Raw genomic sequence first — 25,341 nt, 5'->3', positions numbered from 1 at the left:
TGATTCTCTTTTGGTCTCTTTTGTATTCCATTGGCCGAATGGGTGACCCCCAGATATATTGCTCTGGTTCTGTCTTCTCTCCAAGTTCTAGTTCTGTATGTTCAAGTGCCTATAGGCATCTATATCCAGAAGTCTTGCTGGCACTTCAAACTCGTTACATATCAAGCAACTGGTTATTTTATAAATTTTTTTTCCTCCTGTGGTCCGTATTTCTTTTAAGATATTACCAATCTACTCTTTCATATGGAAAACAAGGAAACTCACTGTCATCTTAACTTTTTTCTTAATTACCATTTACATTTATTCAGTTACCAAACCTATTGTCTCTGATACTCACATATTCCTCTCATTCCCCTGCTAAGTTACCTTCACTGTCATCCTGGACTACTACAGTTCCCTTTGATTTCATCACCTACTGTTTCTCTGCTCTTTTGATTCTTCTTAAGGACCACCAAATTCATGGTCATGAGATAGAGTTTTGATTACATCATGGCTCCCCTTTGCCCACAAATTAATGGTTAAAAGTCATTAGCCTACTATTAAAGGCTCTCCATAATTTGACTCCAACCTGTTTTTCCTTTTTTTTTACTACTACCATTCTTATAGCATTTGCATCTGATAAACTAAACTGTTTGTTATTTACATCTTGCACTTCCTAATCCTCTCTGTTCCTATTTCCACATGACCAAATCATACACATCATTCACAACTGAGTTCCAGTGCCACCTTCTCTATGAAACATTCTCTGATTCTTTAAGATACACATATTTTTTGGTTCATCTGAATTTTTATGGTATTTCATTGGTCTTTTCCTTTGTGATTCATAACTTTTTGTCTTGCACTATAGTTACTTTTGGTACATGTCTTATATCCCCTATTAGAATATAAATTCCTTTTTCTGACCTATATCCTCATAGACCGTATTGCCCTCAGATGGTTGGATGAATGAATCCCGTACATTTTGTTTTAAAGATTTTATTTTTAAGTAGTCTGTACACCCAGCATGGGGCTTGAACTCAAAACCCTAAGAACAAGAGTCACATGCTCTACCCACTGAGCCAGCCAGGTTCCCTGAACCTTTAAATGATAGAAAGATGTAACAGAGCCTTGCCATTATAAAGTATCTAGGGCTATTACATTTAGTTGTATGGTTTGTGTACTGTCCAAAGACTCCTGCCAAGGGAGTGAATAGGGCCTGAAATCCAGCTCACATTCCCCCTTCCCCATACCAAAATATGTGCCAGGCTGGTGCAGGGCTGCATCTGCCTGGAGGGTGGGTTACTTGTTCTTTACACGAAGGTTCTATCTGCTGGTTAATCTATGCATCTGCTTGACTTGCAGCTGTCCCTTTTTCTGACTCTTACCAAAGCATCATATAAGCTAAAAGTAACCCTGAAAGTACTGACAGTATTAATTGAGGTTCATTATGAAAACTACTTTGTGTCACGTAGAAACTATCCAAAAATTATTTGTTGAAATACAAGTTATGGATTAATCGAATGTGAAATAAAGCATTATTATAGAGCATCTCCTTGGTAATTTACTATTAATTTCAAATTTACCCTTCTAGAACATTTGAGATTGCTTGTAATTTTTTACTGAGGTCAGTTGGCTAATAGTCCCATTTCCCTTGTCACCACTTCAACTATATCTTTTGGTTAGGATAATCTGATATGAGGTAGACATTTTTTTTGCCTTGTTCCTTTAGCGCTGTTGTGGTAGAGCCAATGATAGTGGCTTCTGGAAGTTTTTGTAGTTTGATTTGAGGGTTAAGTCATAGACAAAAAAGTTTATTTTTTAAACCCATTCTATTTTACTACTTTTCTAGTTTACTGATTTGTCTAGTTATTTACTTAATGTGTCTTTGTAATATAAAATTTCCATAAACCTGTGAGAGATAGATGGAGTATTCCTACCTAAATATATAGAACAAAGCTTAGAGATGTTAATTGACTTGGGCACAAGGCAAGCAAATGATGAAGCTAGGCTAACATCTAGGATTTCTGTATTATCCCTATCCCATGCTTTTCTAAAATGCTGCATCCAGAATTGTTTTAGTGGAATTATTTTGGTGTGGTTCGTATATAAGGCAAATTAAAAAGTCCTTAAACACATAGTTAACAGCTTATTGGTATGTGGGTATGTGTATCTGAGCACCTAGTATTGCACTTTGTATCTACTAAGTGTTTAATAAATAAGGTTGATGACACACTGCTTGTGAGTCCTGCAGTGGATCTGTCTCATTCCAGAGTAGTGACAGGGCAACCACAAGTGGACTGATATATTTTTAATATGTGCTAGAGTTTTTATTATATGAGTAGAGAAATGTCTAACATTTAGTGCTTAACTAAATGCCAGCTACATATGCATATTACTTCACTTGACCCTCACAACCAGTCCTGGAACTGTATATTGTTATCTCCAATTTAAATATAAAATACTTATACATTAAGTTTTCATTCAAATCTAGGTCTGCCTAATACCAAAGAGACTGCCTAATACTAAAGAGACAATAGCTTTGAAACTAGCTGCTTGATATCTGAAGAATATTCAGAATAGCTTATCACATAAAGGCCTTCGGAGGCTATAAATCTATGTCTATTTATTGCTAAATAGATAGAGCTGTAGATTATACTATCTTAGCATTGGGGAAACAAAGCAGTCCTTCCTTGAACTGGCATAGGAGACCTTAATGCTGGGGCTAAATATTGCAGGTGCTACTGCAGCTCAGTACCAGCAGGGGGCCAGAGTGGTGCTGGAAAAGTGAGAAAGGCCATGACATTCTCAGCTTTAAGAGACTACTCTGGTGTTTTGGAAGTATAGCCAGTAGGAGTAAGGATGTCTCCTAATTTTTGTTATTCAGCTTCCTCCTTCCTAAAAAAAAAAAAAAAAAAAAAAAAAAAAGAACAGGAGATGGGCAGCACAGTAGTGAAAGAGAAACCAGAATAATTGAGTTTGTTATCTTGTTGAAGTTAATTAGAAGACCTTTTAAAGATTTCCAAATTTGGCCAAGGATTAGCAGTTAGTGTACAATTAGAAATGTGGGTGTGATTTTTAAAAAATTTTTATTATTGAAGTATAGTTGACATAACAGTGTTGTATTAGTTTCAAGTGCACAACAGGAAATGTTTTCCATTCTATCAATTAAACTTCATTTCTGTGCAACCTCTAAAGCGTTTCTCTTACAGCATTTCTTCTATATTCTGCTTTTATGAAAGCAATTTGAATATCTTTAAACAACTTGCAAGGCCACAATGTTAATAATGTTCGAAATGGAAATTATGAGGAAGAACTAGAGATATCTATGGTGTATGGGTAGTATGACAGGCTACTAAAGACTTTAAACAGGTTCTTTGCTTTGGGGCTCCTTTATTGGTTATCAAAGGCCAAAGGCCTGGGTGGCTCAGTTGGTTAAGCGACTGCCTTCGGCTCGAGTCATGGCCCCAGGGTCCTGGGATCGAGTCCCACGTTGGGCTCGCTGCTCCCTCTCCCTCTGCCTGCCACTCCCCCTGATGTGCTCTCTATCTCTCTGACAAATAAATAAATAAAATCTTAAAAAAAAAAAAAGAATAAATGTAATTTCTGGGCTACCTGAAGGTGTAGCTGTGGTACTTTGTATTTATATTGTGGTCTTTAGGAATAGAGAAAAACAGAGAAACAGAAGTGTGAATGAGAAGTGAAGAAAAGAAGTGAGGATAAGACAGAGGTGAATGCCACTAAAAAAAACCAAAGATCTGTAGTTACTCAAATCAGCAAAATTGCAACAATAGGTATACAGTACGTTTCAGCATACTCTAACACATACATACTTATATGCATATACATATACATTCATTTTATATTGGTAAAAGTAATAGTCATTTCCTCTATAACACTTGTTTTGAAACAAATGTGTTCCAACATGATTGATATATTAGGGAGCAATTTGAGCATAATACACATTTCTTGTTTGCTTTATGCAAAAACCATCCTGCTAAACCAAGCCACATAGGAATACACACAATGTACACATACACACACTTCAAACACCTACCAGCAATCTCAGTGTACCACATGTTATGAGTCCTGTCCATCCACATTTGGTATTAAAACTTTCCACCTGATTTCAGATAACCCTATTTTCAATATTTCAAAATAACTCACAAGCTGCAATTCTTCTAACACCCACCTTTATTAGCAAGTGCCCAGTCTTTTTCAAGGTACAGTGTCATATTTATTGTAGCATTTATGTACTTTTTAACCACTTAACATATGTAAAACTACTGGTTTTTTTTTAAAAGATTTTATTTATTTATTTTGACAGAGAGAGACAGTGAGAGAGGGAACACAAGCAGCAGGAGAGGGAGAAGCAGACTTCCCGCTGAACAGGGAGCCCGATGCGGGACTCGATGCGGGGCTCGATCCCAGGACCCTGGGATCATGACCTGAGCTGAAGGCAGATGCTTAACGACTGAGCCACCAAGGCACCCCATAAAACGGTTTTTATTAGGTTCCTACCTTTTCTAAAAAAAAAAGTCTTTGATGAAATTTTTGAATATTGAGTTCCAAACCCACTGTTCCTTGCTTTTTATCTCTCTAGTGTGATCACAGGCCTAAGCTAAATTATTATGAGTAAAAGCAGGGAGACAGAAAGTTGAGAAAGATATGAAAGAACCTAGGAGAAGATAAAATAAGAAGGTATAAAAGATGTGATTAGAAAGAAAAGATATGATCGGAACCTAGGAGAAGCCTGAAGAGCCAAGCATCTTTTACTTCTCCCTTGGCAAAGGTAGTGGCCAACCCAAGAATGCAAAGCAGTCTATTGGGATGCATCCTAGTTTTAAGGGGGCAGGTTTACCTTCATTTGTTTGGAAGAAGCAGTTTGACCTGGGGGCTTGAGTAATGGACAGAGCACTGAAGCCAGTTAGAGAAAAAATCACAATAACAAGTCCAGATTCACCAATTTCTGACTTTTGGTTAGTAGAAAACAAGAAACAGAATGATTAAAGCCAAAGAAAATCTAAGACAGTTGTATTGTCAAAAATATTGAAGTCTAAGAAATAAAGGCTTATGATTTCCCATTCCCTGGAAACTCCCATTCTCCTGCAGGGAGACAGGTTCTTTGCTTTGGGGCTCCTTTATTGGTTATCAATAAACCAATTTGTGATTCCAAAACAAGTGGACTGCTTCAGCAGGAAAGCTCCCACTCAGGACTACCATCCGCAATGACCTTCTCAGTATGATTTTGGGGTTGATAGGGGAGATTCTCCCAGAGATTAGAGATTAGAATTGGGCAATCAATTTAGTAACTAAAGAACTCATTTTTTCTTCCTGTCCAGCAAAGTATCATACATATTATGAATTGATGTTTCTTTACCTCCCTTTTTTCATGCAGAAGTTTTTATTGCCGGTATCTATTTTTCTACTTTGCCTTGTTTATTAGATGTCTTGGTGTGGGAGGATTAAATTTATAATTGAGCCATAGGATGATAGACCTTAAGGAGCTGCTTCAAACTTGATTGAGAAGCATATACTCAACGGAGATATTGGAGCTGGAGGCGGTGAACAAGTTTGAGCAAGGGTGAGTGCACTGTTAGTTATATTTGGAAACCTTGCCCAATGTTAGACAGGGCTATTGTTGAAAGTATAGATGTAGGAAAAGGGTAGATGTAGATGCTGAGCAACCAGGTTGAACTTTTTTATGGAATGGTTTTATATAATACACAAATGTAACTGAGTGAATCCAACTACCTATGCTTTGAAGTTCAATCATAGTGCAAAATAATCTCACCCAACATTTCACTTAATGACTCTTGACTTGAAGTTGCTCTTTCATAGTGAGATTCTCACTTTGCTTTACAGGCCTGTCAATCTCTTTGCACTAATGCTAACACACTCAGAAGCCAAGCTGGTTAATAAGTGTACCCCATTCTTATGCATATGGTTATTAACAGTTGGTTACCTGAACTAGCAGCACCAAAGTCATTTTTCAGGTTTGATGTAGCTATTGAAAGAGAGGCCCAAGGGCTTCACTTCTTTTGAGATCATGGGAACCAAGGGCATGTAATCTGTGCCACCATATAGGAAGAGCCCAACTATGAATGAAGGAAGCACCAAAGAAAGCAATGCAAGGGGCTCCAATGACATTGTTTAAGCGTGGGCTGAAGTTAGCTTTGATCCAGGGTCTCTCAGCCTTGGCATTGTTGACACTTTGGGCTGGATAATTCGTTGTTAGGAGAGAGGATGTTCTCTGATTTTAGGATGTTCAGTAGCATCTCTGGCCTTTCCCCACTAGATGCTTCCCCAGGTGATAACCCCTGATCTAATTCTAGGCTTTTTGGTTACATGATTCTTAAGTTCCCTTTTTGCTAAACTTATGTGCATTGGGTCTGTCACTTGCAGTCCAATTGTTTTAGTTAACTTTCTCCTATGGCTTCTCTATGTAAATAAAAACAAACATTCATTAAACATAAACAACTCTATAAAACCAATAAAGTAAAATTAACAATAATTTAGTCCAATAGATACCACTAAATTGCCAATAAAGCATAAAAACATATATTTGTGTTTAGTATTTTACATGTTAGGATCTTGATATTTTTGAACACGATAAACCAGTTTTTGTGGCAATTATTGTTACTGTTGACAGTAAACTTTTTAAACCACCAATGTGTTATTTTGATGGACTAATCAATTTTTTAAAAAGATTTTATTTATTGGGGTGCCTGGGTGGCTCAGTCAGTTAAGCATCTGCCTTAGGCTCAGGTCATGGTCGCGGGGTCCTGGGATCAAGCCCTGCATTGGGCTCTCTGCTCAGCGGGGAGTCTGTTTCTCCCTCTCCCTTGTTGCTCCCCCTACTTGTGCTTTCTCTGTGTGTGTGTGTGTGCCAAATAAATAAATAAAATCTTTATTTTTATTAAATCTTTATTTTTAAAAGATTTTATTTATTTATTTGACACAGAGAGAGAGCATGGGGGAGGGGCAGAGGGAGAGAGAGAAGCAGACTCCCTGCTGAGCAAGGAGCTCTACTGGGTCTTGATCCCAAGATCCCAGGGCCCCAGGATCATGACCTGAGCCGAAGGCAGACACTTAACCAACTGAGCCACCCAGGCACCCCTTGATGGACTAGTCAATTTAATAATGTGCCTTAAAAAATTCTGTAACTAGTTACAATACTTAGAACTAGCGAAGTGATGCAGTAGATACATTTCAAGATGGAATCTAAGTGTTAGGGTACTCAATAATGTGAATATGACTGCTAAGGTGGAGGAGTTAATTTGGAATTCTGCATAGTTATACTATCACACATAGTGATAAAAATTTTTTTCCACCACATTTTTGTATTTGAATTACTGTAGAATCATTGCTTATTAGTGTACCATGATGTCATTTGGCCACAGCTTGATCTATATGTATCATTTACATTTTTAACTTTCTTCTCTGCTTTCTCAATAACTGAGACACCTCCATGGAACTACATTATTTATGGGTTGTTAAAGTCTCCATCTAATAATAAAACATTAAAATCTCATTCTATGGAAATTTTTCAATTGTGAATTAACAATGTAAAATAGAAGTTTTGATTTCATAACAGGTAAACTAATTTAACATTTTGACATTAGAACTCTCTAATGTAATGGTAGTCATATATGCTTACCAGTACCTTACAAGTTAAATTAGCAGTTAACTGCCAAGAATTATTTAAACTTCATTTATTAGTTTTACTGTTAGAAATTTTGGCATTGTTATTTTGAATCTTTATTAGATATATTGAAAGACAAACACATCATTGTGTTAATGTGTTACTAGAACCAAAATTTTTATGTAAGAGAAGATGAATATAAAATTTTAAAAAAGTAGAGTTGAAACTCTGTAATGATAAATTAGAATTGAAATATCAGTATAAACTAATGACTTTTTAAAACTTATTTGCTACCTTTGATCACTGAAAGGTCTGGAAGCAGTGACATGTCAGTAGCAGTGAGTATGCCTGGTACCCAAACCTCACTAAAAAGCACTAGGGCTCCCTGGAGAAATGACTCATTCCAGATCTGGGACAGAGTAAATACAAAGTGAGGCTGGGACATTTTGTTGAACTAGAAAGCAATAAAAATTCAAAGATTAATGGAATTGTATCAAAAGGATGCAGGAAGTATCTTTAAAGGACTTCCACTGTCCAAATCTGGGAACATTTGCACAATTATTACAGATACCTCTTATATATCATTGCATATCCTCTAGGATTCGCTTTTCTCATTTCAGCTGTGTGCAAACTCTTGTGTATGTATAATAACCACACACTGCCTCATTTCCTCATGTTCTATAAGCCGCTTGCTTTTTGCAGTGTCCATAGGGAAGACCCACACCTGTGCAACCTGGAAGTACAGAGGAGTTAAACTCAAGTGTTAGGGGAATTAATGACCCTTTGGGAAAGCCTTTGATCAATGGAAAATGAAGCCAGTGAGTAAATTTTTCTCCTCCCTTTTCTCCTCCCACCTTAGTGGTGGTCCTGAAATGCAGCTTAAATGGCTTCTAAGAGGTTCAATCTGACAGATTAAACAGGTGGCCAGCTTGGTAATGCATTGTCATATTGGCTCTCCCTCCTTTGCTTTATTCCCCTTGTCCCTCACTCCTGCTCATTGTAATTGGATTACTTTTAAAAATAATATTCCATAAGGCTTTTGCTTCAGATCCAACTTTCTTGGGGAACCCAAGCTAGAAGCATGGCATCAAAAAGAATAATGCCTGTAATTTATTGAAACATGGAATATATAAAGATTTATGAACCATTTTGAATGATATTCAAAAGAAGAGAAAGACTCACCAAAAATAATCTTTTATTTGCCACCATTGGAAGAGAATGTTACCAGCTGTTACTCTCAAAATTGGTAATTAAAGGAAGCCATTATCATTCTTTTTCAATTAGAAGTCTAGTTGAGGAGAAGCTCTTCTCTACAAAACAAGTCAGCCAATATAGCAGAAAAGAACAGAATTTTTTAAATGACCAGTTTTTAACCCCTGATGAAATGATTGATTTAGGCAAGGATCATCAGTGAAGACTAAAATTCTTGGAGGAAGCATTGGTGGAAAACTGCATATTTGCATGTTACAAATGATCACTCTATCATGAAATAAATGATCACTAGCTAGGCAAAAAGGAAAACAAGTCTTTTCAATAAATAAATTTGCTATTATTACCTTAGCTCATAGAAGTAGCTTATTTATTATTTATTATTTTAAAGGCTTATTGTATTTTCCTGGTTTTTTGCATGCCTAGTAATTTTTGACTGGATGCCAGACATTATGAATTTTATGCTGTGTGCTACATTTCTAAAAATGCCTTTAGATATTTTTGAATTCTACTCTAGGAGGCAGTTAATTTATTTAGAAAGAATTTTATCCTTTCTGGACTTAACTTGTAAGGTCTATAAGGAAGGACCAGAACAACTTTTAATCTAGGGCTAATTTGGTCCCACTGCCAAGGCAATATCTTTCAGAGTATTCAACCCAATTTCCCATATATTATGAGATTTCTTCACTCTGGCTGTTGGGAACAAGAACTGTTTCCAGTCCTATGTGAATACTGAGAATTCTTCAGCCTGATTCTTTCCATTGGTTCTTTTCCTGTCTTCCGGAGTTTTCTCACAGATGTGCTAATCAGGTCTCAGATGAAGATTTGAAGAGAATCCTCTGCCGATCTCTGGGACTCTTTGCAACTCTCCCCTCTGGTATTCTGCCCTGTGAATTTCAGTCACATTGGCCTTCTTGAATTCTCAACCTTGTCTCTTTAACTCAGGAAAACTACTACGCTCTGTTTGGGCTCCCCTTCCTGCTCTGCAGCCTGGGGCAATAATCACCTTTTTTCCCTTTTCTCAGGTATTACTGGGCTGAGCTGCCTGGTGTCCAGTGTCTAAAAACCATTGTTTTATATATTTTGCCCAGTTTTTAAGTTATGTAAGGCAGAAGAGTAAATTCAGTCCCTATTACTTCATCATATCCTGAAACAGACTACAGTCCACTATAATTGTACTTCTTAATTTCTCTTTTCAAATAATTTTTAGAAGAATGTACTTTAAAATTTTCAAGTATTGGGCACCTGGGTGGCTCAGTTGGTTAAGCGACTGCCTTCGGCTCAGGTCATGATCCTGGAGTCCTGGGATCGCGTCCCGCATCGGGCTCCCTGCTCGGCGGGGAGTCTGCTTCTCAGTACCACTCCCAGTTTGTGTTCCCTCTCTCGCTGTGTCTTTCTCTGTCAAATAAATAAATAAAATCTTTAAAAATAAATAAATAAATAGATTTTCAAGTATTAATAGGGTTGGTTAAAGCATATTTGCTTATATGTTAAATATTTTTAAAATAATTTAGTTTTCTCATCTTGCTTTCAGAGGATGAAGCTTGTACCATTCCCCTTTGGAAATTTATTGATTTTTTTTGTGTGGGTTAATATATGGTCACTTTTTGTGACTTATTTGCATGCATTTTAAAAAGTGGTATTTGGTAGAAATCAAATATAAACACATACAATCATGTTCGTCAGTCTTAGTGTATATTTTGAATACCTTGTCTTTATTTTGTGCCTTAGAATCATAGATTGATAATAACATCTCCCAGTGTTAAAGTGACTTAAAAAAATTAACCTCGTGGTTATTCTAAGCACCATCCTTACTAATTCTGAATTTCTTCAGGTATACCAGAACACTTTGAATGTAATCTTGGACTCAGGAAGATACAAGGCACTTACTACTAATCACCCCCTGGTGATTTAAGATAATATCTGTTTAATATCTTTTTAAGTAGGAAATAAAACTCTAAGTTTTACAGAACTACAAATTAAAGGAATAATTGGCAGACTAATTTCTAGTCTTCTTTGGTGCCTATTTCTTAGGTGTTAAGAACCAAATTACCTTATAATATATTTAAGTTTTAAAAATCTACTTTAGGGGCACCTGGGTGGCTTAGTCAGTTAAGCACCTGACTCATGATTTAGGCTCAGGTCATGATCTCGGATTGTGAGATGGCCCCTCATCTGGCTCCCAGCTCTGGGCTCCGGCGCGGTGTGGAGTCTGCTTGAGATTCCAGTTGAGATTCCCTCTGCCCCTCTCCCCCTACCTCATGATCTCTCTCTCTCTCTCTCAGTAAATAAATAAAATCTTTAAAAATAAATAAATAAAACTCACTTTAAATGAACCACCTTAAGAAGTACATATTTTTAAATAAATATATGTGTATATTAGGGAATATATATTAAACACATGATATATAGATTAAGAAATAAAGCCAAGCTTTATTTGTTTGCTTGTTTTTCTTAAGGGTAATAACCAATTATTTATAGATTTTTGCCTTGCACATTATTTAAGCTTATATTCTTAGGGATGCTTTAGTTCTGCAGAGAATAAGATTAAAACATAATAGGTCTACTAACTTCTGTCAGTTCTGTAATTGAGAGATCTGTCATCAGAAGAAGAGTCTGAGAATTTTGATTGGAAACAGATAGTGGGAGACTGAGAACCTGAAAGTCTTTGGGGCTATGGGACTGGAACAGAAAACTCTAAAGCAGGCTCTGACCAGCATTCTCACAGGGTCAGCGTGTATTCCAAGCTGAGTTACACTGCCTCCTAATTCCAGAGAATTCTACAAATGCCATCTAAGCCTGTCATCACCAACCATCCCACTCAGTTTTCTACCTAATTCCTCATTCTCAAATTTTTCAGAGATCCATAATTTTAAGGTATTTTACTTTATAATTAATTATACATGTGTAATAATGAAAAAAGTTTTTTTAATACTCCTAAGCCTTTTAAATTCTCACTGAAGAGATATTATGCATCCTGACCAATGTTTGTGTGTGTGTATGTGGAGGGAGGAGGACTTCTAAACAAAGTAATCATATTTGGTTTGCACATAAATAGTATAAGCTGCTCTACTTGATATTTTTGGTGTCAGTATTTTTCTATGTTCTTTGTAATTTTCCCTTTTATAACTGCAAATGTTGGATCTAAGTGTCAAAATATGCCATATTTTAAAATACATTAAACTTTCACACACTTAAGTTATAAATACTTTAATTTTAAAATCTTGCTTTTTGAAATCTGAAGATTAAATTCATGGTACTTGAGTATTTCCTTGCTACACTTTTATTATGATTGGGAATCAGCATCTTCCCTGAGAAACTAACATATTAGCAAATGAAGCCATTATTATCACTATCAACACACCTTTGTTAGAAACTTTTATTTACATTTTAAAAAAGCATTGTCAGGCCATTTTAATCTGTGGACAAAACTCCATACATGAGCAACTATAGGACTGAGAGGGGAAAATGCGGTGAGAAAAATATTTTGTTTATCCCTAGATGTTTTTGGGGGGAGGGAGCAAGATTTCCAATTTGCCTCAGTGTAATTGCTTTACACACATTCTTGTGACGCACAATTGGGAGGGAGGAAGAAAAAGAGGGAGCTGTTACTGTGTGGTATGTATCTGAAAGAGTGCGTTTAAGAGGGAGAGGAGAAAGCAGAAGCAAGCTGGTCTGACCAGAAACAGAACTGCCTGTGACAGATTAAGAGACAAGCAAGGCTTGGAATCTGAGAGCAAGCAAAGAGAGTGGAAATTTACAGCTGCCCTGTGCGAGTGTTCAAGTGATCATTTTCTGCTAACGTTTTCCGGTTGGTAACTGTTACTCTTCAAAGAGAGAGAGAAAGTCAAGACGGGATTGTGGAAACTCCTCTCTGCAGCACTTTTGGTAACAGGAGGCACCCTCTGTTAAATGGAAGATAAAGCTACTTCATGTAAAGTGCTTTGAGCCCAAGAGAGAGCTGTCTTCAGCACCTTACCATGTGTCTACTTTTTGTTGCTTAAACAAGCCTGGACATTTCTATAACATTCGGTGAGTATCAGCCAGGTTATCTATCCCAGTTCATAGAAATGGAATTAATATGGTAAACTTCAGTTTTCATTGAGGTTTTATAGTATTGCTTATATATTCATTTTAAATCATGTTGTTACCTTGTTTCTTTGTGCATGATGAACTGCTGTTACTAGGAGAGGTTTAAAAAAACAACAACTACAAAACAATACTTCTCTGTTGCCTAAGGCACTTGAACCATTACCAACTATTCTGTGTCCATGGAATATCTTATTTTGGAAATGGGTTTTTATTTACAAAGAGTTTCCAAAAATAAAATAGTGGCAGTATACTATTTTTCGTGTTTCCTTTTCAACTGCCTGAAAATTCAAAAGTTACCTCTTTCTGTCTATTGTCAGATTTAAAATTATCGTTGTGACGTTTGGTATTCTCAATTATTATAAGTTACACCATTCTCTCATAATTCAAATAGAAGTGTTAGTGATACCATTAATTAAAAGGACATATGATTTAAACATTGAATGCTTCTGTTAGATCCAATAAGTGACACATGATTTTTTCAAAGTTCTGTAATGAATATAAAAATTAGATAATTTACATATCAAATTTACCATTTGATACAAAATGAATGTACATGGGTTTCAAATTAAGGATTCAAACAGTTATTTTGTTGTTATAGCTGATACCAGGCTCTCATATAACCTTGTTTTTCGGCTAAAGAACTGTTATAGCCATATGCATATATGTATGCAAGCAATACAGCAGAGAAAAGAAAAATAAACTTGTAAAATATGTATTCACATTCCAAGAGCAACTTTATTTGTATAGTATTAACATAGGACATTGTATACTAATTTTTTATGTCTTTTTAAAAAAAGGCATCAGTGGAAGACACGTAATCATTCCTCTGTGGGAGGAGGGAAATATGTATTGTTAGCTGCTAAACTGAGTCACTGCATAGAGATGTACCATTCTAAGCAAAGTTTCTAATTTACTCTCTGCCAGCATCAAAAAATACGTCCTTAGTTAGTGATTCAAGTGAATCCTTTAAGGCAGAACAACTTAACTGAAATGAAAACTTCAAGAGAGTGTCAGTAAACATATCGAAAGGGTTTTACACTGGACATAGTCTATAAAATGGCTGTATTTCCTCTATGTATACAGAAGCCTGTAGAACAGGTTTTGTTTTGTGCGTTGTTTTTTTTTTTTTAAATGCCTTTCACCTATGTATGAGAAGAAACTCAGCTGGTCTTGGGAAACCTTTTCCAGACCGATATCTTGCACTTAAAATCAAAAGTAAATAAAATAAAGATAATATCACAAACCAACTTTTCTTCTTTGCAGAAGTTCCCATACTCGGTCTTAGACCCATGGAAGATTTGCACATAGCTTCACAATTGTCTGAATAATTTTTTTATTTTAAACTATTAAGTCATTGGTATTACCTTAGTGGTGGCATCATTTCTTAAGCCCATAGGAATGTAAATATGACAGTAAAGAATAAGTCATTCCCAGTTTACAAATGTTTTGTACTTCAGAAGTTTATTGTGAGTGGGTTGTTGGGAATTTGGGACCCATCTTCCCTGGAAAATAATTTAACAAATGATTGTTTGACTTTTATTATAGCCAAAGAATTATTTTAGTCACACTATAGAAAAACCATTCCCACCCTGAAAAATAGTAGGAAATCAATTCTAGTAACGAAACCAAATGTAAAAACAATTATGTTGAATAAAACATTTTTATTTATCCTAGATATTAATGCTTGAAGAAAAGCAGATTTATGAGATGGATGGGTTTTTGGAAGGATGCTTATAAACAGGATTTCTAGGTACTTTAAAGAGCTTCCAAGGTTGATTGCACACCCTGTATGAGATCTAATCTCATGTTACAATTCGCGATTTTTATTTTCCTTGCTCTAGGCTTATTTCTAGCCATTGCCTTTATGTTTATCACCCATTTCTGAAGTCTTTGATTACAGTACTAGTTTTTGCAAACACTGACCTAGCTTCAGACCTCTGCTATAAATTGAGATTGTGAAATTCTAATCTAGAATTATCACTCATTGACAATCACTAATAGTAGATGTAGAAAATTTTAGCTCTGACAAGTGACTGGAGCTGTCAGCAGAATCACTATGAACCTAATGAATGAAGTTACTGGTGATTTCTCCTGGAATAGTAGTCTAGTATTATTTATAATTATAATTATATAATTATTTATGTCTAGTATTATAACAACAAATAAATTAGCAGTTGTATGTCTTCCTAACTTCATGTACTAATTCTATTTTTAAATTATTTCACTAGTTATAATACATTAGAATTCAGGAGTAGTTCCCAAGGACCTGGGTTTCTCTTCTTATAAAAGAGTTTTTATTCCGATGTAAATCTGACTGAGGCTTCCAGATGAATGAGGATGCATTAAAACTTCTCATGAGTTTTCTATTTCTATGTAAATTGTCCATTTTTAGTAAAGATCTCTTTCACACTATATTAATAAAACTTATAAAAACAAAATCATTCTTAGTCATTTTGAACTAAGAAAAAGAATGATCAGTGGAAGTCCTTATTTATACTTCATTGTCTACAGATTTTCACTCATTCCTATAGGTTTTCTAGTGAAATATTTAATTATGGTGCCTTCTAATTACATTTAGCATATGTATTTAAAAATAGAACATTGAGATGCCTGGGTGGCTCAGTTGTTAAATGGCTGCCTTCAGCTCAGGTCATGGTTGCAGGGTCCTGGAATCGAGCCCCATATCTGGCTCCCTACTCAGTGGCGAGTCTGCTTCTCTCTCTGCTGCTCTCTCGCTCGCACTCTCTCTCAAATAAATGAATAAAATCTTTAAAAAAAATAGAATCATTAAAGGATAGAAGACATTGATTGGATGATACTTTGACATACATGCTCTATAATGACTTTGGTGTCATAACATGTATAACTAGAATGATGTGCTTTGTAATTTATTATCTCTGTGAAGGCATTTCTAAATTATGACATTGTCAGTGGGGGGAGAGGTGACTACTTGGATATCACAAATACAGTAGAACCTGTAGGTATACTTTTTCAGTTTTAAAATATACCTTAAATCAAATCCACCGATTTAAAGAGAATAGTTTAATGAATATTGACAAATGTATACACTAATGTAACCTGCATTTCATTAGTTTTTTAAAAATGAATCTTACAGGCCCAGTTATCTGCCACAGATGCACTTTGATTATATCATTTCTGTGAGTTCTATTTGGAATGCAGATGAAAGAATGGTGGTTCCTGAACTTTTGTGATTTTTTTTAATGTAGTGCTAAGTTTATTTTAATTTTTTTAATTTAAGAGAATGTACTTATGGCTTAAGTTTAAATTAGCAAGCTCTAAGAAAATTTTGGAAATGTTCCTCTCTCACTCATTGTTGATTGTAAAATAAACTTATGTGGAAGGAAAGAAGGCTCATTTTTGAGTTGGCTTTGTTACAGTGAGTTAGAAGTTTGGTTACTTTTTTTTTTTTTTTAAGATTTTATTTCTTTGACAGAGAGAGACACAGCGAGAGAGGGAACACAAGCAGGGGGAGTGGGGGAGGGAGAAGCAGGCTTCCTGCCAAGCAGGGAGCCTGATGCAGGGCTTGATCCCAGGACCCTGGGATCATGACCTGAGCTGAAGGCAGATGCTTAACTACTGAGCCAACCAGGCACCCCTAGTTTGGTTACTTTTTATAGTTTTACCTATGGAAATCTTGATATTTTTCTTGGCTTCAGAGATAAATTGCTCACTCTCTTAAACTTCTGTGGGAAACCTTTGAAATTAGAACTATTTTTGAAGAGTACAATTGGAGGTTAAACATAAAGGCCTGGAAATACTCATTAGCCATTTAGAGATAGACATTTATTTTCCTTTAAATATTTTAAGGAATAAAAACAAGGGAATTGAATGTCCCAAATGACCATTTCTCCTAGCTTCCCCTTTCCTCTTCCCCTATAAACACTCCTCTGCACTTTTGTCACTGAACATATTCAGATGACTCACTCGAGTGATTGAATTTGGGCCATCTTTAATGACGCTCACACATAAGTTAGGAATATGAAGTATTTTACTGTGTATTAGAAAAGGGAATGCTGCCAAAATCTACTACAAAGTCTACAGGGCCTGAGTTCCCTGGGAGCAGAGCTGAATAATTTTTTTTTGGCTTTCTCTCCAGATTCTGAGCCAAGTTCTACCCTTTATGAAATTTCATAGCCAAAGTAACAGAAATCATATTTGTTTGACTAATGCTTTGAAAAGACATGGTGATCAGATATTCCACAGTTTGAACTTTAAAACACAGTTGTTTAGTCATTAAAAATATTTATGAGAAGGTGTTTCCATTATAAAAGCATTTACATGGCCTATTAAACAAAGTTCGGGAAAAAAAACAGGAAATTTGAAGGAAAAAGAAAATTTAACATCCATAAGCCAATTACCCAGAGACAATCACCATTAACTTTTGTAAATTATTTTTTCTATGCATAGGTTTTGTGTACTTGTGTTTTGTTTGCTTTTAAATAGTTCTATAAGTATGGGGTACTGTTTTTAACAACATTTCCATTTTATTTCACATTCTTTGCAAACATTTTCATAGCCAAAGACTGCATTTCATCAAATCTAAGAAGCCATTGGCTCTAAATCATATACTTTGTATAGCACTAAGAAAGAAAGAAAAAACTTGCTAACTAGGGTAAAATCCCCTCAGTTGTAAGAAACACCTAAATTTCAGAGATGGTAAAATGTTTTTAAAAATGTTACAAAGATAACCCTTATTTTAGTTTATTTTGTTAAGACAGATTGCCAGAAACAAGAATTACTACTAAATCAGAGGTTGTGAATATTTAAGGGTTCTGGATCCATATTCTAAATTAATGTCCAAGTAATATTCCCACCAGTATGAACCACAGGGAATGGAATCAGGGAGATGTACCAAGGGGGTTGCTTCGGTTGTTTTTTGTGTTTTGGCCTGCGTGGTAAATACACAGGAACTTGTTATGCTGTTCTCTATTTCTTCTTCTATATGCCCCATATATTTTAATTAAATTAAAATACCTAAGGGAAAAGTCCTATTGAAGCATTTTGATTAGCTTGATGGTGTCACAATCCACTTGTGAGCCAACTGCTGTAGCCAGGGCAGTGGAAGGAATACTCTGGTTATGGCTGGGTCATGTTCCCACCCTTTGGGTCGGGTGGGATGGGAAGTAGAACAGACAGGTCTATCACCATGAGAAACAGGGACCAAATAGCTACCAGAGATGTTCTTTTTCTTTTACTTTTCTGATTCAGTTAATTTCTGCTTCTATTGCTATTATTTCCATCCTTCTTTTCTTGGAGACTTTTGGGATGGTTTCCTTTTTAACTTGAATTTTTACTTATTTTTATTCACCTATGAATTAATGATAATTGTAGATTCTCACCCTCCCACATGTCCTACCAACAATATCAAGGCTTCCTTTCAAGAATTATTTCTGATTTTTAGGATTTATTTTTTGAACTCTTGTGGGCTTGATTCCACCTCATCTTTTTATAAAATTTTTAGTAAGCATACATAATCTGTTCACACATAAATATGTTGGCTAGAGATTCAATTATGAGGCTATTGACTCTCTTTCAGAACTCTGTAGGTTTTCTCTTTGTTCTGATGACATTTAGTTTTATGGAAGTTCAAAGGCAACTTGATTTTTATCCTTTGTTGTTGTTAAGGTCATTTTGGAGGAATGAGCTTTGACAGTGTAATGTTTGTTTCTTTTAAAAGCCACAAGACACTGAATTTGGGGGGGTCACCATTAATCTCAACTAGAAGAGCTCTTTAAGTGACTAGATTTAGATCTTTTTTCTGCTTAAGCTGTTACATCTTTGTTGCTTCTGCTTCATTTTTTAGATTTTTCATTCTTATTGTTGGCTTCCTCCATCTCCTCCCATTGTTGTGATACCTGTTCTCATAGGATAACTTTATCTTTTCCATATCTCTGTAATATAAATATTTATAGGTGCTCAGTAAATATTTTTTGAATGAATAAATGTAGCCTGATTCATTTTTTTACCTTTCAGTTATCTTTAGTCAATTTTCCATGGGGTCATTTCTGCTCTATGAAGATTTGGATTACCGTGCCGTATTTGGGGTGTTATCTGTGTATGTGTGTATAAGTATTGGTTTTTGATCTTTTATCTGGGCCAGCTTTTAGTTTAAGTCCTTTTCTTTTTTTGTCAGTTATGTCTGTTCTGTCTCTTACAGAGAACTAATTTTGAAAGCAACCTTTCCTGTCTAAGTCCACAGGGCATTTCTCCTCTTTCTTGGGCTACTCTCTCTCTCTCTCTTTTTAAAATAGAACCTATATTATTTGTTGTTTATTCTGTTTACTCACTCATGGAAAAGTACAACAGGGTAGTGTCAGCCTTGGGCATTTGTTTGCTGCATGGCCCACTGTCCGCGCTACGCTAGAGGGCATGTTGATGTGCACAGCCTACATAGTTTTCAGTCTCTAAGAGGCATTCCTCTAGTGTCAGTCTTTTGGACTTAATATGCCATCTTCTCCTGTCCCTGCTTCCTGCTTTACTGAATGTAACGTATATTCTAAAAAATCTGAAGTAGACTTTATGGAAAAATTCCTACTACCCTTTTATCCCCAGAAGGCACCATTTTCAGGACTCTGCCATTCTTTTTGTCTCTACCTTAAGCACTTTATCTTTGGCCATGATAGTAGGAGTTAAAGATTTAGAATGGATATGGACCAGTGATGACTCACTTGGAGCTCACTGTATATAACCTAGCTAATATCAAAGGGTGATGCTCTTTCTTTAAGAACCCACCCTTACAGTATGGAGGTTCCTCAGAAAAATTAATAATAGAGCTGTCATATGATCCAGCAGTTCTACTTCTGGATATTTATCAGAAGAAAACAAAAATTTTAATGTGAAAAGATATATGCACCCCCATGTTCACTGCAGTATTATTTACCAAGAAATGGAAAGAACCTAAATGCCAATCAATAGATGAATGGATAGGGGCACCTGGGTGGCTCAGTTGGTTGAGCGACTGCCTTCAGCTCCGGTCATGATCCTGGAGTCCTGGGATCGAGTCCCGCCTCAGGCTCCCCGCTCAGCAGGGAGTCTGCTTCTCCCTCTGATCCTCCCCTCTCTCATGCTCTCTCTCTCCCTCTCTCATTCTGTCTCTCAAATAAATAAATAAAATCTTAAAACAAAAGAATAGATGAATGGATAAAGAAAATGTGCTCTATATGTATAATTCTCTGATAAATACTAATTCACCCATAAAAAAAGAATGAAATCTTGCCATTTGTCAATATGGATGGACCTTGAGGACATTATGCTAAATGAAGTAAGACAGAGAAAGAAAAATATTGTATGAGCTCAAGTATAAGTGGAATTAAAAAAAAATAAGCTCATAGATACAGAGAACAGATTGGTGGTTGCCAGAGGTAGGGGTTGGGGGTGGGTGAAATGGGTGAGGGGGTTCAAAAAGTACAAAGTTCCAGTTATAAAAGAATAAGTTCATGGGGATGCAATAAATAAAATAACTAGTATTAACGTAAATATAATGTATCTGGACTTTCTCAAAATATTTGACAGATTTGTTTTGATATCTTCATAAATGAAATGGAAAAATGAGTTAAATGATATGACTAGGTGACTTCACAGTTAGATTTTTTTTAAAAAGAATCCCCTCAATTTATAGATAGAACAAATGACACCCAGACAAGGGTGATAATTTCTGAATCACAGTGGTCAATTACCAACTCAGAACCAGATGGGGGTTTAAGTACCTTGTATTTGTTTAGTAGGTAGTACTGAGTGCCAGTTGGCTCATGTTTTAAATGACTAATGGAGTAAATGATGTGATTGGGGTGGATGCACATGCAAGTGTCCTGCATGGTTGCCCAGGGAAGTAGGAAGGGCAGCCCCGGGTTTGAGGGTAATGCAGGAATGTTTTCAGTCTGGGGGTGGGGTGGGGCTGGTTATGGTCCGAGGAGAACAGAGCAGTTAGAGTTTCACCTTAATTTATAGGGGATCAGGGGCTGGAACTGCATACTTTGAAATATAGGTCTTGATTTCCCTCATAATATGGATCCCAGAATTGAAGAATAATGATCTATGAAATTTTATTTTATTTATTTTTTTAAAGATTTTATTTATTTATTTGACAGAGAGAGACACAGCGAGAGAGGGAACACAAGCAGGGGGAGTAGAAGAGGGAGAAGCAGGCTTCCCGCAGAGCAGGGAGCCTGATGCGGGGCTCGATCCCAGGACCCTGGGATCATGACCCGAGCCGAAGGCAGGCAGACGCCCAACGACTGAGCCACCCAGGCGCCCCGATCTATGAAATTTTAAAAATTATTAAACTAATTTTATATTATAGTTATTATAGTAAATAGATACACTTAAAATATGAAAATAACAAATTCAAAAAAGGAGTACTGTATTGAGAGGCATTATACTGTGTGTTTTTCCCTCTGCCATATAATCCCATTGCCCCCAAAATGTTTACTTTCTCTGTTTAATAATAAGCTCCAAAGAGCAAGGATTGTATTTTTCTTGTTCATGGCTCTATCCCAAGTATTTAGCAAGGTGCCCGTGCTTAGTGCTTACTCAGATTGTTTGTTCAATGAATAAGTGAATGAATAAATGAACAAATCAACAGGCAAATAAAAAGCTGGGAAAAAAAAAAAAAGCTGGGAGACAGCAATCTGGGAAATGGCGGCTAACTACCATGTTAACATGGGAGTCCTGAAAACATTTGTGATATTACCAGAATTAACATTAGAATTAGCTTGATACAGTGAGAACTGAGCAGAGCAATAGGTAACGGACAAAAATCATGTCATATCATATATATGATACCGTATTCTTATTTGCACTCTATTTTGATGTCAGGGAGCATTTAGTTGAAATTCTGAGTCGATTATCTTTTCCTTAGTGCAGTAGAACTACGTGAAGAAATAGAACAATTACACAAATGCATTTAGCCTTTAAAAAAAACTTCTAATGCTAAGTACTTGAACATTAAATATTTAACCTTCAAAGAATAAATGTATATTTTTTTAAAGAAAAAATGTGTAAGTGATTCAAGGACCAGATGTGTCTAGGACATTTAATTAAGACAATATCATGTCTCAATTACTCTGACTTTCTCTTTTGTGAAATAATTCATTCATTATATCATAGAACTTTTTGTAATAATAGCAGCTAAACATTATAGAGTACTTTACTTATACAAGGCCCTGTGCAAGGTGCTCTACTTACCTTTAATCCTCACAACCCTGAGAGGGAGATGTTATCGTCTCCATTTACAGATGGGATCACAGAGCCTTAAGGGGATCACATCCTGTGCCCAAGATCACTTAGGTAAGAAGCAACAGTTTGCTTGCTCTGCCCAACTATCTAATGATTGTTTCAGCACCCACCCTAGCTTCCACATTACATATACTTTTAAATATACTTTACCTTCATTTATTTATGTGTAGGGCTGACTATTAAAGAAAAATCTAGTGTGTCTTTATAATTTTATTCTTGAATTTTATAACAGTACATGATACAATGTTCTTCCGACTGTCTTTTTTTGCACCTGACACTACCCACTGAGAATCATTGTGATCTTCACATGCTTTATCTTTGAATGCTCTGTCAACTTTCAGTATCCACTTTAGAGGCTGACTGGAGTCTCTTAACTTGTTTTTCAAACTTCTCCTTGCCCCGAGAGCGGACAAGTTCCCCTCCCACTTAGTCTCCCCACACTGGGGAGTTGAGGGACCTCTATCGAAAACAGCATTTCTTCTGAAAACAAGAATTTGAGTCTTGTTTTATCATCAAAATTCACACTAACCATTTTGATTTCTACTTCATAACATATATATGTCCTATTGGAATTCTTGATTACAAACCACAAATACTGAAGGAATTTATTGGAAGGATATAGGTAGCTCACAGAATGACAGAAGTTCTAGGGAACCAGGTTTGGGAAATAGGAATCTAGGGGGATTAGGGATTTAGAACCACAGCCATAGTTATACCACAGGAATAGCTAGGCAGAGTGCTGCTCTCCACTAGTGTGCACATTTGTGTATACACATTTGTAAAATATTCTCCATTGACTAGTTGAATCATTGTTAATCAGAAAAATATTAGAAAAAATGGAGTTAACCCAAATGTCCATCAATAGGGTATTGGTAAAATAAATTATATAGTAATTTAATAAGAAATTGCCACATAATGATTATATGATGTATCTGTATAATAGAATACTATATTGTATACAATTATTGTAGTAGATCTAAACGTATACTCATAGAATGGTATTCAAGATACAAAAAGTGGGAAAAAGTTACAAAATACTATGTTTACTATTATTCTATTTTTCTTTTAAAATATATCTAATTTTATATGTGTGAAAAAATTCAGGAGGAACATATACCAAACTGATGTATTTGTTATCTCTGAGCAGTTGGTTAATGGAAGACTTTGATTTATTATATCATGTTTCTGTAGTGTTTGAAATATTTTTGCCAATAACTGTAAAGTACTCTCCTAACTAGAGACTTCAATTATGATTTTCTCCCTAAATACTTCCATTACAGTAGGGCAATGACAGCCACATTCAGCTTTCTCTGCTCTATGTAAATAGATGTTCTCAGAAACAAGAATTAACACTCCTTTTCCTCACTCTCCTCACCCTCTGCCATGATAGTCTTTATTTCCTCAGTGAGTATGGCCAGCTGAATGTTTGAAGAGTAAATAAAGAACAGATGAGATTTTAAATAATTTTACATTGCGATTTTGTGATTGTAGCATTAAATATTGCCTTACCACAGGATGTGGGTCCTAATCGCACTTTTGTCTTACATGTTTATCTAACACCATCGTTATTGTCAGGTTGTCAGCAGCAGCAGCATCACTCTCATTGGTTAAAAATTCTAGTTTTAAATGTAAGCTTATTCTCTAAAAGTACTCCTTTCCCATTGGGATTCTTTCTCTAATCCTTGTATTTGTATTGTAGAAAAAATTTTAAACTTTGAGTAAAAACTTTTAGGCAAAGTTTTTAAAATATGTCTTAAAATATTTATATATTTTTAAATTTGGTGTAAAACGTGATGAAACTCATTTTAGTTTGATCACTATTAATGTTTCAAATTACTGAATTAAGGTTATTGAAAACATATAAGACATTTTGGTATAACAGTTTAATCACGTTAGGAGTTAAATTCATTGCAAACTGGTATAGCCACACTGGAAAACAGGTCGGAGGTTCCTCACAAAGTTGAAAATAGAACTATCCACAATCCAGCAGTCACACTACTAGGTACTTACCCGAAGAATACAAAAAGACTGATTCAAAGGGATACATGCACCCCGATGTTTATGGCAGCATTATCAACAATAGCCAAATTATGGAAGCAGCCCAAGTGTCCATCAATTGATGAATGGATAAAGTGGTATATGTACACAATGGAGTATTATTCAGCCATAAAAAGAATGAAAATCTTGCCGTCTGCAACATGGTTGGAGCTAGAGAGTATTATACTAAGTGAAATAAGTCAGTCAGAGAAAGACAAATACCATATGATTTCACTCATATGTGGAATTTAAGAAACAAAACAAATGAGCAAAGGGGAAAAGAAGAGAGAGAGAGAGAGAGAGAGAGAGAGAGAGGCAAACCAAGAAACAGATTGTTAACTATGGAGAACAAACTGTTGGTTACCAGAGGGGAGGTGGGTGGGGGGATGGGGGAAATAGGTGACGGGGATTAAGGAGTGCACTTGTGATGAGCACTGGGTGTTGTATGGAAGTGTTGAATCACTATATTATACACTGGAAACTAACATTACACTTACTTTAACTAACTGGAATGTAAATAAAAACTTTAGAAAAAATTTTAAAAAGTTAAATTTATGATTCTTGTTTGTTTGTTTTTAGCATTCTGTATCGGAAGAAGAGATTTCTATAGATGAAAAAAATGCCTTTGTTTAGTAAATCACACAAAAATCCAGCAGAAATTGTGAAAGGTCTAAAAGACAACTTGGCCATTTTGGAAAAGCAAGACAAAAAAACCGACAAGGTATGAACTAAAATGTTAATGTTATTATTCAAATGCATATATTCCAAAACCAAAAACCAATGTAAAAACTTGATGAAGAATCCCAAATAGGGTCTGTGATGTGCACATAAGGTCTCTATAAATACATGTAAATGGATTTCAGGTTTTATGCAATTGTTGAATCTTTTGCCTTAAACCCTTGGTTCACTATCTTGAGCCTCTGACCAAACTTGGATCCCTTATAGACTACAGAGCTTAAAAATCTAAGGGGTTACACTGGTATAAACGTTAAACTGATATGAAGGATAGAGCATTTTTATTTAAAGATCACCTGATAGTTTCTATGACAGTGCAACCTCATTTTAACATTTTTTAAAGGTCCTACTAAGCAGGATTTCCTCATAGGTAAGGTTTTTTTTAGTATTTT

General features: G+C 35.6%; 1 protein-coding gene across 12 annotated transcripts in view; it reads left to right on the top strand.

The window, feature by feature from the left end:
* CAB39L (calcium binding protein 39 like) overlaps positions 1–25,341 on the top strand; it is a 111,537-nt gene that overhangs the window by 25,517 nt on the left and 60,679 nt on the right. For 5 of the 12 annotated variants that reach the window (XM_064586116.1, XM_064586119.1, XM_064586117.1 and 2 more), the window contains 2 exons: positions 12,666–12,862; positions 24,794–24,935. In XM_064586116.1, the coding sequence (XP_064442186.1) occupies positions 24,825–24,935 (111 nt within the window). In that variant the 5' untranslated portion in view covers positions 12,666–12,862; positions 24,794–24,824. Of the gene's footprint in view, positions 1–5,422; positions 5,561–11,824; positions 12,863–24,793; positions 24,936–25,341 lie in introns of those variants that run through there. The other 7 variants (XM_045869416.3, XM_054506314.2, XM_064586122.1 and 4 more) reach the window with 4 other exon arrangements.

The sequence above is a fragment of the Mirounga angustirostris genome, unplaced genomic scaffold (genome assembly GCF_029215605.1).
Source record: "Mirounga angustirostris isolate CCGP_5_RB_7025 unplaced genomic scaffold, mMirAng1.0.hap1 SCAF_3, whole genome shotgun sequence".
Taxonomy (NCBI): domain Eukaryota; kingdom Metazoa; phylum Chordata; class Mammalia; order Carnivora; family Phocidae; genus Mirounga; species Mirounga angustirostris.
The sequence above is the reverse complement of the archived record's forward strand: the minus strand, read 5'-3'. Positions and strand labels throughout refer to the sequence as shown.